General features: G+C 30.4%; 1 protein-coding gene across 25 annotated transcripts in view; it reads left to right on the top strand.

Annotated features, from left to right (window-relative positions):
* Positions 1-14,939, top strand: part of PRKACB (protein kinase cAMP-activated catalytic subunit beta) — a 154,703-nt gene that overhangs the window by 91,475 nt on the left and 48,289 nt on the right. For 14 of the 25 annotated variants that reach the window (XM_005542901.4, XM_045368251.2, XM_065519553.1 and 11 more), the window contains 2 exons: positions 10,262-10,323; positions 13,233-13,361. In XM_005542901.4, coding sequence (XP_005542958.1) covers positions 10,262-10,323; positions 13,233-13,361 — 191 coding nt within the window. Of the gene's footprint in view, positions 1-4,383; positions 4,408-6,121; positions 6,146-10,261; positions 10,324-12,658; positions 12,762-13,232; positions 13,362-14,939 lie in introns of those variants that run through there. The other 11 variants (XM_045368260.2, XM_074003119.1, XM_005542899.4 and 8 more) reach the window with 3 other exon arrangements.

Here is a 14,939-nt window from a genome sequence, read left to right as displayed (position 1 = left end):
CCACATTCCCATTTATGAAGGTCACTGGATTACTTAACTGATAATGTAAATATGTGTACACTAAATGACGTGAAGAGTTTAGTCTAACAGCACCTAAATAGGAAGTGAGAAGGGCCAAAGAAAAAACACTTACCTTATTTGGGGCATTTGTAAAGTTGTGAAAAGCTTGTAATTGTTCATGAATGAATAAACAAGAAAAGCAACAATGCAGAACCTATAAAAGAGGTTATACACCATAAAACGATAAAGTCACAGTCTTCAAGAGGTAGAGAATGAACTTATATTTAGAAAATATTTGTGCAGGAGAGTATAACACAAAAAGTTATAGATTCCATCTGTGTTAATTCTTAAAATTTTAAGTGAGTATGGAGTTAGTGAACTAAGACATGAAACAAAGATAAAACAAGAACCTAGAATGAAAAGATTACTGGCTGAGAGGCAGGAATGGAAAAGAAGCATAATGATGTGATAGGGAGAAGTTATAAGAAAATAAACCTGGCATTTTCAGAATATAAAGCTGCATTAGAGGCAGTAAAAAGCAGAATAATCACTGCAGAAAAGTAAATTAATAATGTGAAGATCTATCCAGATAGACCCTAATAGAATGTAGAGGAAATGGACAAGATAAAAATTATAAGATGAAAAGTATGTTAAATAAAAGTAGGACAAAAAATTTAAAAAGAAAATAAAAAGACATTTTACAAATTGAATGGATAGCATTCCAACAGAACAGAACAGATATGATTTATAGAACAGAAGCAATAATAAAAAATATGATTCAGGAAAACTTGTTAGTTGAAGAAAAACCTCAATCTGTAAATTGAAAGACCTCATTTTGCTTTGACAAGATTAACAAAGATGCCAGTACCTAAATATATCCTGGTGAGTATTTGGAATTTCCAGCATAAAAAAAATGAAATCCATAAACATTCTGGTGTCTTTTTATCTTACAATCTTAACATGAAGCTTGTCCTATAAAGAAAAAAATCCAAAATTGGAGACTAGATAACTTAAAAATCTTTTCAGGAAGAAATTATTGAAGATCAACAGCACCTTGAAATGCTGAATAAACTATAACAAGTGCCCTTTTAAATGAATACCTGAATTTACTCTTTAAGTGAATTCTAATTTAATTAGAATTAAAATAAATTCCCAAAGTGCAAAAATTGAAGTGGTAGATGAAAACCGGAGCTGTAAGGGGGAGCATACTTCAACTGCCCTGAGGACATTTTTAGACTTGGTGGGGCTTTCGTTTAAAATGGCCTCACAGAGGTGGAAGACGGGTTGTTTAATGTATGCAGTTTAGGATTTCTTAGCACCCTTTATAAAGCTGGGATCCTGCAAGGATCATAACCTCAGTGAAAGCTTAGATTAGAAAGTAAAACCTCTCCACTGACAAAAGGAGAAAATAAGGAAGCTTGTGTTTCTTGGCTTGGGTTCCTGGGAGCAGGGGAGGGATGTGTGTGCATGTGTAGGATGCCTCTCCTGAGAATTTTTAATCAACTGCCTCCTCTCAAGCACGTTTCAGTTTTTAATCTGTATTAATTGTGTGGTCTAGGAACCACCAATAAAATACATTACCAGAAGAGTTGCAGGCTTGTAACATATACTCTGTACCAGGCAGAAGCTAATACAAAACCCTTTACTGGGACACATCCTCAGACCAAGACCTGCAGGTTTCTCGCAGATAAAGCCCCACTGAACTTTGTGTTCACAATCCAGAAACAAAAATAGACACACACACACACACTTACACACATACTGCAAATGATATTTAGATACAACAGGATTAGAACCTGCTAATAATGTCAGTAGACATAGTAAAATTATCACATATCTCTACTATATTAAATTAGTGACATAAAAATAAATATGAGGGAAAAAATGTATATAATTCTAACAGAGCCTTAAAATTTACAAAACAAAATTGATCTATGTAGGAGAAATTTTATAGATATAGATAGAGAATTCTTACCCAGTAATTCAAGAATACACAGGAATATGTAGAACACTTACAAAATTAATCATATGACTAAACGTATTCAACAAGTTTCAAATAATTGATATACAGGCTACAGTATATCAATTCTGTAATAAAATCAGTAATAAAAAACTTAAAAAAAATCACACAAATATATACATTTGGAGATTTAAAAATTTTAAATAACTTACCAAAGAATTAACTGGTAAATTTAAGGTGTAACTATGTATCAGAACTTGTGGGGTGCAGCCAAAGTGGATATAGAATTAAATTTTAAGTGCTTAAATTAGGAAAAAGAAAGACATTCATGATATAAGAAAACAAGTTTAAAAAGCCACATGGTTAATCAAAACAAGAAAGAAACTAATAAAGGCATGAGAAAAGATCAGTGGGTAGAATAGAAAATAAAGATACATGAGAATCAAAGATTAGTTTATGGAAAAAATATTTTAAAGGACTAATTAGAACTATACCTATTTTAAAAATTGAATCACAGAAACTTTATTCAGAACTTAACAAAATTAGGACTGGAGAGTTTTACATACAAGTTTTAGGAAACATTCAAAGAACAAAAATTTCAATCTTGTATGAAATTTTCCAGTGCATTGAAAAAGAGAAAACACTCTTAAATTCGTTTATGGATTCTAGGATAGTTTTACAAGTCAAGTATAGGGAAAGAAAATTAGATACATTTTCTCTGAAGTTGGGAATAGGAAAAGGATGCCCACTGCCATTTTTTCTGTACATCATTGCACTGTTAGTCATAACCCCAGCAGTAAAACAAGAAAAACATGGACAGAGCCAAATTGTCATTATTCACAAATGATTTGTGATTGGTTACATAGAAGACTCCAGTAAATCTACCAATGTGATATCAGAATTGATAAGAGTCTGGCAAGATTGCCAGACATAAAAAACAAAATCAATATATAAACATCAGCTATGTTCTATACATCAGCAACAAACAAAAAAGGTAATTTTTAAAAATCTACCTTTTACAATAGCAACCAAAGTGCTAAATAACCTAGGTATAAATCTAATAAAAGTGTAATAAGACCTTTAAGGGAAAAAGTATAGAATTCTACCAAGGGATATTTACCTAATCTTTAACAATAAGATATGATTTTTTATACTCATTAGATTAGCAAAAAATGGAAAGTCCAACATTAACAAATTTTGTTGTGGATATAGGGCATCAAGGATACGGTGGAACAATAAATTGATGCTACCATTTATTGAGCCATTTGTTACTGCCAAAGTTGATACTGTGCATTCCTTATCATCTAGGAATCCATTCTTAACTCTATATTGTCGGGTAACAAGACAAAATATTTGAATTCAGGCCTTTCTGGAAAATCCTTGACATATGATTGTAGTAGATATAATACTCCTACAGGAAAAAGCTTTATTGAACAATTAAGGAAGTAAAATATACTTCAAGGAGCATTTCAGAGGTTGCCTGGGTCATTAGTTTTATGACTATAAATTTACTTTGAGTTTTCATTACAAAATTATATAGGAAACATCACTAGTCAAACATGGCATGGATGACCTACAAAATCCACAACATCCCCAGATGGAGAGCTGTTGGGAGAGAAAGCATGTACATATGATTAGTTGTGAATGAATACATTGTGTGAATTCATAGTGTATCCATCTATCCATGTAGATGTGAGTCAAATAAGTTAATGTATTTCTATTAGAATGATTATTTAAATATATGTCTCATTAAAAGTTAATATTTTTCCATATAAAACTATAATAAAAATTTTTATTTTTCACAGTTTAGTGAGTCAGTCAATTATGCTGTTCCCTTGTACTAAGACTTGATGAAAAATTAACAAGTAATAAAACACAGAGAGGAAAGAAGAGTAAAATAAATATTGTAATAGGAAGTGTAACTTTCATTGCCTATTAAACTTGCAAATAATCATATATATGTGACTTTAGTCTTTATAGAAAGGCTAATTAATCATCTTAGAAATCAAAAGTAGGCATAGTCCAATCCAATAAACTGTACAATTACAACTGAAGTATTAAAGTTGTTTTTTATACCCACTATCATTTTTAAGGTTATAGTGAATTTAGTTTGAATCAGTATGTTTAATATGATGAGGCAAGTGCCCCTTCAGCAAAGTGAACACAATTATTCTTCAGTTTCAAAGGATAGAAGATGATAATGTATTAGCACATCTCCAGAGAAAAGTTTTGGTTGGTTTTAAAAAAAGGATATCCAAAGAATTTCTTGTAATCCTTATATAAAACATTTGGTATGTATATTCAATTGTTATATCATTCTATTTCTATGTGCAGTACAGTAGCAAACATGTATAGATGGGTAATTTCTTGTAGGTATGTTATTTTATATGTTATTTAATCTCTGTTTATTCTTTTTGATCAAGCACGCAAATCATCAGATGCATCTGGTAGGAAAACCTTTTTTTACAGAATAATTCTGTTACTTTGATTATTATAAGCTAAATTTTTATGAGATATTTTGTGGCAATTAGAATATTTTGTGTGAGTTTTTATAGTTCTGTTTACTGAAAATATTTTTAGTGTGTATGTATGTGGGGAGGGGGAGAGTATTTTTAGAAATACCAAATAGAGCTCTAAAGAGGTAGATGTTTGAATAGGGGTGGAAGAAGACAGACTAATGCGTTCCCCTAGATTTACACTTTCCAGAGATTTTGGCAAGATTTTGGAAGAAATTGTTCTCTTCTGTTATTTAATGATAGAACTTGGTATTTGCATAGGTAACTTACCTTAGTTTCCATCCTGTTTTGTTCTTTCTGGCATACACTAAATAATTATTAAATAGAATAATGCTTTTATTACGGTAAAGGAGAGAGATGAAAATAATGACAAAGACAGTAGAAGGAACATGAATTATTATCTTCTCAGTAACAAATTTTTAAACTGTTTTTACAAAAATGACACTATTAAAAACACATTATTGTTTGTGGTTCCTAATATTTTATCTTTCTCTAATAGAAAATTTTCAATAGCCCTGTTCCTTATTCCCTACAAAAATAGCCATCAAGGTCTAACATACTGAGACCTCTAATTCTCATCATCCCTCATTATTTTATCTGATTCCCCTCTTCCTTAGCAAAAGATCTTGCCTTCTATTTCCAGGGAGAAATAGAATCTAGCAACTGTGAACTAACTCGGTTTACTCCTGTTTTTACCCATGCATTGAAAAGCACATCACTATGCCAAAAAATATCTCCCTGATTCGGCACCTGCTTGCCTGTGCACTTCATCTCCCACTGATGTTTTACATGTACCCAATGCTACAATTATTACAAGTCAGTTGCTGTTTCCTGGATAAACCATGCTCTTCTTCCATGCCATTTATATAAGATCACCTCAGCCTAGGAGGTCTTTTTCCCCAACTTTATCTGCCAGAGGAGTTCATCTTTCAAGATTCAGCACAAATGCTGTGTCATCTATTATGCCTTACCTTACTGTCCAAGAATTTCCCCCTCCCAGCTCTCACAGCACCTTATAATTGCCTTTGTTGTAGTCTTTGTCCCATTCCATTATGATGATTCATGTAAGCTTCTCATTTCCTTAACAGTGGAAATATGTTTATTCTTTGTAGTATTCAGAGTCTAGCTCAGAATCTGACACCACTAAATGGTGCTCAATAAATATTGTTGAAAGGATTGTTAAACCAGCACTGAGGAAGTGGAATGACTGAAAAATACTAAAGTCTTTCAAAAGGAAGAAACCAGGTGTTATAATGCATAATGTCTTTCCTACAGTATATTTTGACTGAATAACAGAACTCCAGAGATGGTATTGCAATAGTTACAGGATATGTATGTCAATACTTGCTTTTTAATATTGTTGTTATGAGGACTATTGTTGTGAGAACTTAAAGTTTTTGTTAGTTGTTTTAAGGAAAATAAGAAGGTTATTGATTTTGGCACTAAACAGTAGTTACTGATTTTTATTTCTTTACTCTTTAATTTTAAGATAACTTATTTGAATACAGATAATCAAATAATTGTATTTCTACATTAACATTTTATTTCTGTATATGGTATTCTGAAAAAAAGCGTATTGGTGACTTCATGCTAATATGTTATTCATATAATTTAATCATTGTCTAATTTATTTTTTGGACACAAGCTTGCTCCTCTTCAGAAATATCTGGTAGGCAATTACTTTTTAATAAAACAAATATTACCTTTAAAATTTTTTATTTATTGTTTGCAAGTTTTTATTTTCCTTATAAAGTATACATTTTAAGTATATCAAGTTAATAAAATATTTTCATTGATGAAGGAAATAGTTTGTTTAGTTTTGTTGGGTTTTATCTATATAAATGATTTATATTGCAATTTCTTGTGTGATTATTTTAGAAAGAATAATTATAGCACCATGAAACAGTAAAAGATGTACAAGGTAGTAGAAGAAAGATTAATAAAGAGTAATAAAGTAAAAGAAAGATAAATAATAGAAGAAAGATTTATAAACTCTTAATACAAAATATGAATGATACTCAAGAATTGGATAATGGTATACTATGACTAATAACATACTCTTTTTATCATATGCAGTAACCTAGTTTATCTTACACAGCAGCCAAAAAAACTAATAAATACTTTTGTTAAATGTTAATACTGAAACATTCTTATAGTAGAATTATCTGAATTATATGGGATGAAGTTATGCTGTGCGTGAATTTTCAGTCAGTTTTCCTAATGTTTAAAATAAACTTTAAAATCTGATTTTTAAACTGTATTCTATGTCTAAATACATTCACAAATTTGAGGGGGGATAAGAACTAAGTTGTGTTTTTATGAATTTGTGAAAATGCATAAATATTGTCTCTCTTTTTTTTTCATCTCTTGAATGTGGGTGAATGTTCCTGCAAACAAATCTTGGGTGAACATATAGATTCCTTTGGTATGCTCATTTCCTTTAGAATGCAATGTGATAGACTCTTTAAATCATACAAACAGAAAAGATATATAATTGAAAATGTATACTTTTGGGAATAAATTTTTTGTGTGTCCTCTTTTTTGTAACATCTAGTTTGTTCAATTATTTACCAATAGAGAATAAAATGTATTTCAGAAAAATCATTCTTCAAAGTATTTTTTTCTGAAGAAGAGTTACTAATCACTGTTAGATGCTTTGGAGATAGGTACCTATGATCACACAGTTAGGAAGTATTAGAGTGAATATTCTAACTCAGATGTGCCAAGCTCCAAAACCATCATAATAGTTTAAATGGTTAAATGTAGATATGGCTTATATATTAGAACATAATAAGTAAACTAAAAAATTGAGAACTTCAAACTATATACTTGATAGGGAATTCTGGGTTGAATGTAGAGCAGTATTTGAATCTGGCTGTCTCTCTCACATCTTATTTTATTAATTAGCTGCCAACACTTTATTTCAGTGGATAGAAATTATTTAAATTACCAGAGAAAAGAAAAGCATTTAGAAGCTACATCCACCAATATCTAAACGTAATAAAATTCAAAGCAAATACATGTGGTTTTAGATTGCTTATTGTTTTAGGGTTACACATAATCCAATATATTGTGAAATATTTTATTTTTGGTAGATTTGTTATTAAAAGATGTGTATTTTTATTAACTTATATTTTTACAAAGATTAACTTTGTTAATCTTTGCACCTACATAGTACACATAAAAACTAGAGATTTCATATGTGTAAATATTGTTATATGAGAAAAAATGTTTCAGGAACAGGTTTTCCTCATGGAACTATTTAAGAACATCATACTTAGTGCCCATCCTTTAATGTACTCAAAAAGACAATCCCTTTATATGTTGAAGTAATTCACAAAATGTAATATATTTGATTAATGCTCATTTCTGATAATTTTCACATAAGACCTTTATAAAAACGTTTACTTACTCTCTACAGTATTATTTGACAGTAAACTCAGGAACATTGATGAATACAGAGAATATTTTAAAGAATTTCTTGCATATTCTATTAGTCAATAAAACTAAATAATACCTGAAATTTTTCTTTTAGCTTACCACCAGGCAGGGAAAAGAAATTTTTTTCAACTTACCATCTTTGACAAATACTGTCAGTCCTTCCTTTGATCAGTTACTTTTTTCTTAACTCCAGATCCACTTAGCATAAAGTGACAGGAGAAACTGAAACAGGATGTTAAGTTTGTTTTTTTTTTACCTTCCTTGACTCTTTTCTTTGTTTCTAAATTATTTATACTCATGTAGGCATCTGGAGAGTTTATATTGCAACTTGATGTGCAAGTTCTATAAATAAAAGATAACTAAAAATATTTTTCAGAAGAAACAAGAGGTATATTTTGGGAATCACAAATTGTTTTTTCTTAAATGCCACAGTGCATGTTGCAATAAATTATGTTTTTAATTTAATTTATAGCCATCATGTCCAAGTGAATGCCATGTGCAGATATGTCTGCTCCATGTGAAAAAAAGAAAATCTTACCTATAAAACTACTCTTTTTCTTTTGTAACTAGCACTTTAATTTTTAGAAGCAAGGATGACTTGAACCATCCTAAATTCCAAGAAAAAAATAACAATTTGGCCGGGCACAGTGACTTACACCTGTAATCCTAGCACTTTGGGAGGCTGAGCCAGAAAGTTCACTTGAGCTCAAAAGTTCAGTACAAGCCTGAGCAGCACAGTGAGACCCTCGTCTCTACAAAAAATAAGAAAATTAGCCAGGCATGGTGATGCACATCTGTAGTCCCAGCTACTCAGGAGGCTGAGGTAGAAGGATTGCTTGAGCCTAGTAGTCTAGGCTCTAGTGGACTGTGATCATGCCACTGTACTCCAGCCTGAGTGACAGAGCAAGATCCAGTCTTAAAAAAAGTAATAAAAAGAAAAGAGAAAAATTTGCCACCCTTAATCCACCCCTCAGGAAGAATTACATTATATTTGGATGATTAGGTGAAATTCTTTGATTCATTGTTTAAGTGCATGAGATTTTCCTACAATGGGAAAGTTCTAGTTTAAAAATTATTTTTCTCAGTTTTTCTAAAATAGGCATTCTGAGAGTATTTTACAGTAAAATACAAAGGATACTTTATAGAAAGTACTAAAATAATGTCTTCAGAGATTCATACTCTAATGTTACTTAAAAACTAATGTCTGCTCTTGGAGCCTGTCATCATCATTTTGAAATCTCAAAACATTTAAAATGCCAGAAGCCTTTTTGGTTAGTAACGGTGTTTTCCCAAAGGTATGACATTGGTATGACATTTATAAAGGAGGAAAAATAAAGTATGTTTTAAAATAGGTACCTGTCTCACTTCAATACTACTGTATCATTGGGAATCTTAAAGAATCTGTGAGCCCCTCACTAGTATAGTCAGATTTTATTCTTATACCTAAAGATATGAACAACAATACATTTTGTTAATGCTATTTTATCTCTTTGGAATATTTTTCCTATTTGTTTTTAAACATCTGAAGTTGTTTTCTAAGATAGCTTTTGAAAATGGGGAAACTTTTAACTGGTTCATCATTTAATTTACAAATTTAAAACTTCAAACCATAGCTCTGTAAAATCATGTGGCTATTTTATACATACATTATTAATCAATATATAAACATTTGGTTTTGAATTGCTTTACTTTAGTTTACATTTTAAATTGAGTATTCAGACATTTAGTTTATGCTGCAAATTTAGAATAAGATTGTTAAACTGGATTTTTTGTTGTTGATGTTTTGTTCTGTTTTTAAGTCTTTGTTGGTGTCCTTTATGTGCTAGTCTGTGCTTTTATTTTTTCCCTTTGCCATTAGTAAAGAGAATACAAATCTAATACATAACATAAATCCTTACACCTGAAAACAACTCTTTATCAAAATCAACTATTTTTGAAATTCCACAAATCAGTAGGTTAATGTTCTCCAGATGTTTTAAATTCTTGTATCTAAAGGCTCTATTAATATCACTGATGGCGTTTTTACATCACTATTTTGTCCTAAATTAATTTCTGACTTTCTTACATTACTTTCTGCTATGTTTTCAGGAACAGAATTTTTGTTATGACATTTGAAATTATCAAAGTGGTTTCCTTATAGAACAATATTAGAGTATCTTAGAGATTTGAGAAGGTTCCTAGAGATACTAAATAGCTCTTTAATGTATCATCGTGATAAATATACATTTTATCACAATAGATGACATGTCTTTTTTAAGCAAGAAAATATATGCAATATAAATATTCTTATACATATTGTAAATATTCTTACAAGATAAATTTGTTTTTATATGTATATTTTCAGTGAAAGAGTTTCTAGCCAAAGCCAAAGAAGACTTTTTGAAAAAATGGGAGAATCCAACTCAGGTAAGGAATATTTAGATTTTTCTACAATTAAAAACCTTGTGTTAATAAAATCATGATTCTTGCCTAAGAAATGTATTACTTCAGAAATTTTAATTTTCATGTGGTATTAGTAAACAGAAGCTTAAAATGGGAATTTTGCCATAGTTATACTTTGATGTATTAATTAATAATCTTAATGTATACCTAAATTACAGAAGGAACTAATTTCCAGTATAATACCTAATTATAAATTTGATACTGATTCCAAGTTGCTATAAAATCTTAATATTTTCAAATATATTAATTTTGAATCATGCCTTTGATAGCATACTTACAATTTTTATTAATTACAAAAATAAGAGTCCTTATGTACAGTTTAAAATTCTCAATCATAGAGAGTTTGGCTATCAACAACATCCCTGGTAGATGGGCATCTTTTTTATCATCATTTTGATGGGATATGTTCTATATTGTTTAAGTATTTTAGATCTTAACTAGGATCTAAAAACTGTATGTAAAAAGCCATCTATACTTTATAAAAATAATATTTTTGGAGTTATAAATAATGAATGAATTTTAATAGTAAATTAAATTTTGTTATACTTCAAGTTCTGGGATGCATATGCAGAACATGCAGGTTTGTTACATAGGTATAAATGTGCCATGGTGGTTGCTGCATCCTTCAACCCATCATCTACATTAGGTATTTCTCCTAGTGCTATCCCTCCCCTAACCCCCCACCCCGCAACAGGCCCCAGTGTGTGATGTTCCCCTCCATATCCATGTGTTCTCATTGTTCAACTCCCACTTATGAGTAAGAACATAAAGGTCAAAAAAAAAAAAGAAGTCATTATTTGAAAAAGATATTTGCACACGCATGCTTATAGTAGCACAATTCACAATTGCAAAATTGTGGAACCAACCCAAATGCCCATCAGTCAACGAATGGATAAAGAAACTATGATAGAATACTATGCAGCCATAAAAAAGAATGAATTAACACATTTGCAGTGACCTAGATGAGATGAGATTGGAGACTATTATTCTAAGTGAAGTAACTCAGGAATGGAAAACCAAACATCATATGTTCTCACTGTTACGTGGGAGCTAAGCCATGAGGACACAAAGGCATAAGAATGATATAATGGACTTTTGGCACTTGGTTCGGGGAGAATGGGAGGGAGGTAAGGGATAAAACACTACAAATATGGTGCAATATATAATGCTCAAGTGATGGATGCACCAAAATTTCACAAATCATCATTAAAGAACTTACTCATGTAACCAAATACCACCTGTACCCCAATAACTTATGGAAAAACAAAAAATATTATAACCAAAAAAATTAAATTTTGAAGGTCTTTTCTTTCTAGCTCAAAAGTTTTTATTTCAAGTATTTTCTCACTGAAGAATTCTAAGTAAATGTTTCTTAAAGATGCCATTACTACCAAGATTTAGAGTATGACCTATAAGTTAAAACATAGCCACAAAGATTAAACATTGTGATTACAAAGTATTAGACATTGTATAACATGAAACAATAAGAGAGGTAAGGAAGATAACGTATTTTTATAATACAAATAAAAGCAATGAAAAAAGCATAAAGAGCAGAAACACATATTCTGTTGTCTGTTAATAAAATTTGTTTTCATTATTTGGTTGGGACTATGGTGAACATTTTAATCCACCTATGTTGATAAAACCTAAACTTAAATATTAATTCAGTCAGAATTAGAAGGGCTTTTTGTGTTGATAAAAAAATCTTATAACTACTTGAAATTATTTTAAATTTTAAGCTGCAAAATCAAAATATGATGAAAACAAGTTATAAGTGAAACAGAATTGCCTGCTCTCTGTAATGATCCAACAGGAAGCTAAAATGGGTCTCAAAAGGCAAGGTTTGATTTGAAATACAGATAAAATCCAACTACAGTGAACTGTAATACCTATACAGATTCCTCACTGGATAAAGAATCATATTGCATCACATTTTTCTCAAGCTAAACACTATATACTGGGCCTTCAGAATATTTTTCTGATATTTTCATGGAGTTCTTTGCAATGAAACCTATTAAACAAAAGGGTTAGCAATTACTACTTGTTGCTATTTAACACATAATTTGTTCCTAATAATTTTCATTTTGTTGTGGCAGGAACAAATTTAATAGATTGATGCCTCCAATTATTTGCTTCTGCTCTGTAGTCAAAGCCAAACAAAGATGTTTCCTTATAACAAAACATCTATTCAAGAAAAAAAGAGTCTGATTATTGTTCTGGGATGCTGGCTTTTGGTTCTTTGTAGAATGAGGAATTCTTCTTTCCTTATTGTTATTGTTTTAGATAATGCTGTGGTTTTATAACATAAAGAGAGAAAGCCACTAGGCTCTCTCATGCTGCTATTATCTTGTTCTATAAGCTTATATAAAGACAGAAATGAAGCAAGACTGATTTCTTCACAGGTAACTTTAGTGAAAGAGCTCTGATCCCTCAGTTTATCTATTCATTACAGTTATTTGCAAGTGCATTAAGTCTGTATGGCTTCTATGACTCTTTGTCAGTATGCCTCTGGTCAGTTTGTAATTATTAAAATATGAAACTCATTTATCGGAAGTTCAGTACTAAGATTAAAGTCCAATACTAGAAATGCATATTGGAATATAATCCTTAATATTTCAGCTGAGGCTCTTATTTCCTCCTATTACTATTATGCTCTGTTTTCCAATACATTCTGTCCTCAGATATTAAATCCCTTCTTGTTCAAAGGGAAAAATAGAATCGATAAACTGGAATCTCAATAGCCTTTTTGTATTGCTTTTAAATGGATAGTTATAAATGGGATTATCCATTATGATTATGTATTATTAAAGCATTTATAATTCCCATAGTGTTTTTATGAGAATTTTAAGTTTTATTTATGTATTTACATATAGAATAATGCCGGACTTGAAGATTTTGAAAGGAAAAAAACCCTTGGAACAGGTTCATTTGGAAGAGTCATGTTGGTAAAACACAAAGCTACTGAACAGTATTATGCCATGAAGATCTTAGATAAGCAGAAGGTGAGTGTATTTGTTGTTATTTACTTTCAGGGTAAACTTTAGTTTTATCAGCCAGACTATTAAACAGATTCAGTATAATGACTTACCATTGACACCTTCAAATAATTATATTATTAAATTTAATTTTTATTCCTATTTTTTGTAACTATATGATGCATAGTTAATATACATTCAGCCTTTCCATATCCATGGGTTCCACATCCATGGATTTAACCAATCACAGATTGAAGATATTTGGGAAAAAAATTACATCTATACCTAACATGTACAGACTTTTGTTTCTTGTTATTTTTCCGTAAACAATACAGTGTAACAACCCTTTACATAGAATTTAAAATATATCAGGTATTATAAGTAATCTAGAGATGATTTAAAGTATCTGGAGAGTGTGTATAGGTTTTATGCAAAGCCTCTGTCATTTTATATAAGGGATTTGAGCACCTGGGCATTTTGGTTTCTGCTGTAGGTCCTGGAACCAACCCCCAGGGATACTGATGGACAACTGTAATTTATTGTGACAATTATGGACTAATTTGTTTTCTAACTATTACAGAAGTTAAAATGTGTACAGTAGTGACCAAACCACTTCATGTTACAGATTTTGAAAACCTGAAGCCCAAAGATTTGAAAGCATCTCCAGAGTCAGAAAGTTAGTTAAATAGAAGGCCTAGATTAAAACACAGATTGACTCCTACTCAATTTTTTTGCTCAGTATTATCAGTATACTCCTAATTTTATATATTAATACCTGGCTGCTATCTTTAATTACTTTTCTTATTTATGTTTAACTTCTTGACATCTGTGACTGTCCTCACATTGACCATTAGACTCTGGCAAGAAAGTATGCCACCTTCTAATGATTTACACATATAAAAGAAAATTATTTATATGTCTTGCTAAGGTCACCACTTTTAAAATTCAAAATAGAATCACATATGGAATAGAATTACAATCTTCGTGAAGTCAAGATAAATTACTTTCCCCTTCTATTGAATAGAAAATCTAGAGGAAGCCTAAGTCTGAATGACCTAGGATACAAAGATAGTTTTTGTTAAAAAGGTAGTTTTTTCCCCAATATTTTGTGCATCCTCTTCTATAGCGATATAAAATAAACTTTTAGAATTTATACCTATATTTATTTAGATATTATAAAATGAAAATTGTTCATTTTTACTCACTATTTTTCAATTATGGGCTTTCTCTTCATTCTTAATTTTCTTATTCATCTTCTGAAGTATTTAAAGTCAGTATCTAGTTATTGCAGAGATTTGAGCCAGCTTTTACAGAGGACTTTGAGTGATTAGGACGTTAGTATTTTCACATTAATTTTTAAATTACTTTAAGTAATTATATAGATATATGTTTATTTAAGTATAATTGACATAACTAATTTTTAAAGTAATTTCTTATGGGTTTGTTTCTTATTCCTACTTAGCTCTCACTTCTTAATTGAAACTGTAGTTGATCTTCCTAAGACCAAGTTTTAAATCCTCTCTTAGGTTTTTATTTGAATCCTGTTATTAAAAGTAATGGCAAAAACCACAATTACTTAAGCACCAACCTAATAGTTGGTAATTG

This window comes from Macaca fascicularis, chromosome 1 (genome assembly GCF_037993035.2).
Source record: "Macaca fascicularis isolate 582-1 chromosome 1, T2T-MFA8v1.1".
Taxonomy (NCBI): Eukaryota; Metazoa; Chordata; class Mammalia; order Primates; family Cercopithecidae; genus Macaca; species Macaca fascicularis.
The sequence above is the reverse complement of the archived record's forward strand: the minus strand, read 5'-3'. Positions and strand labels throughout refer to the sequence as shown.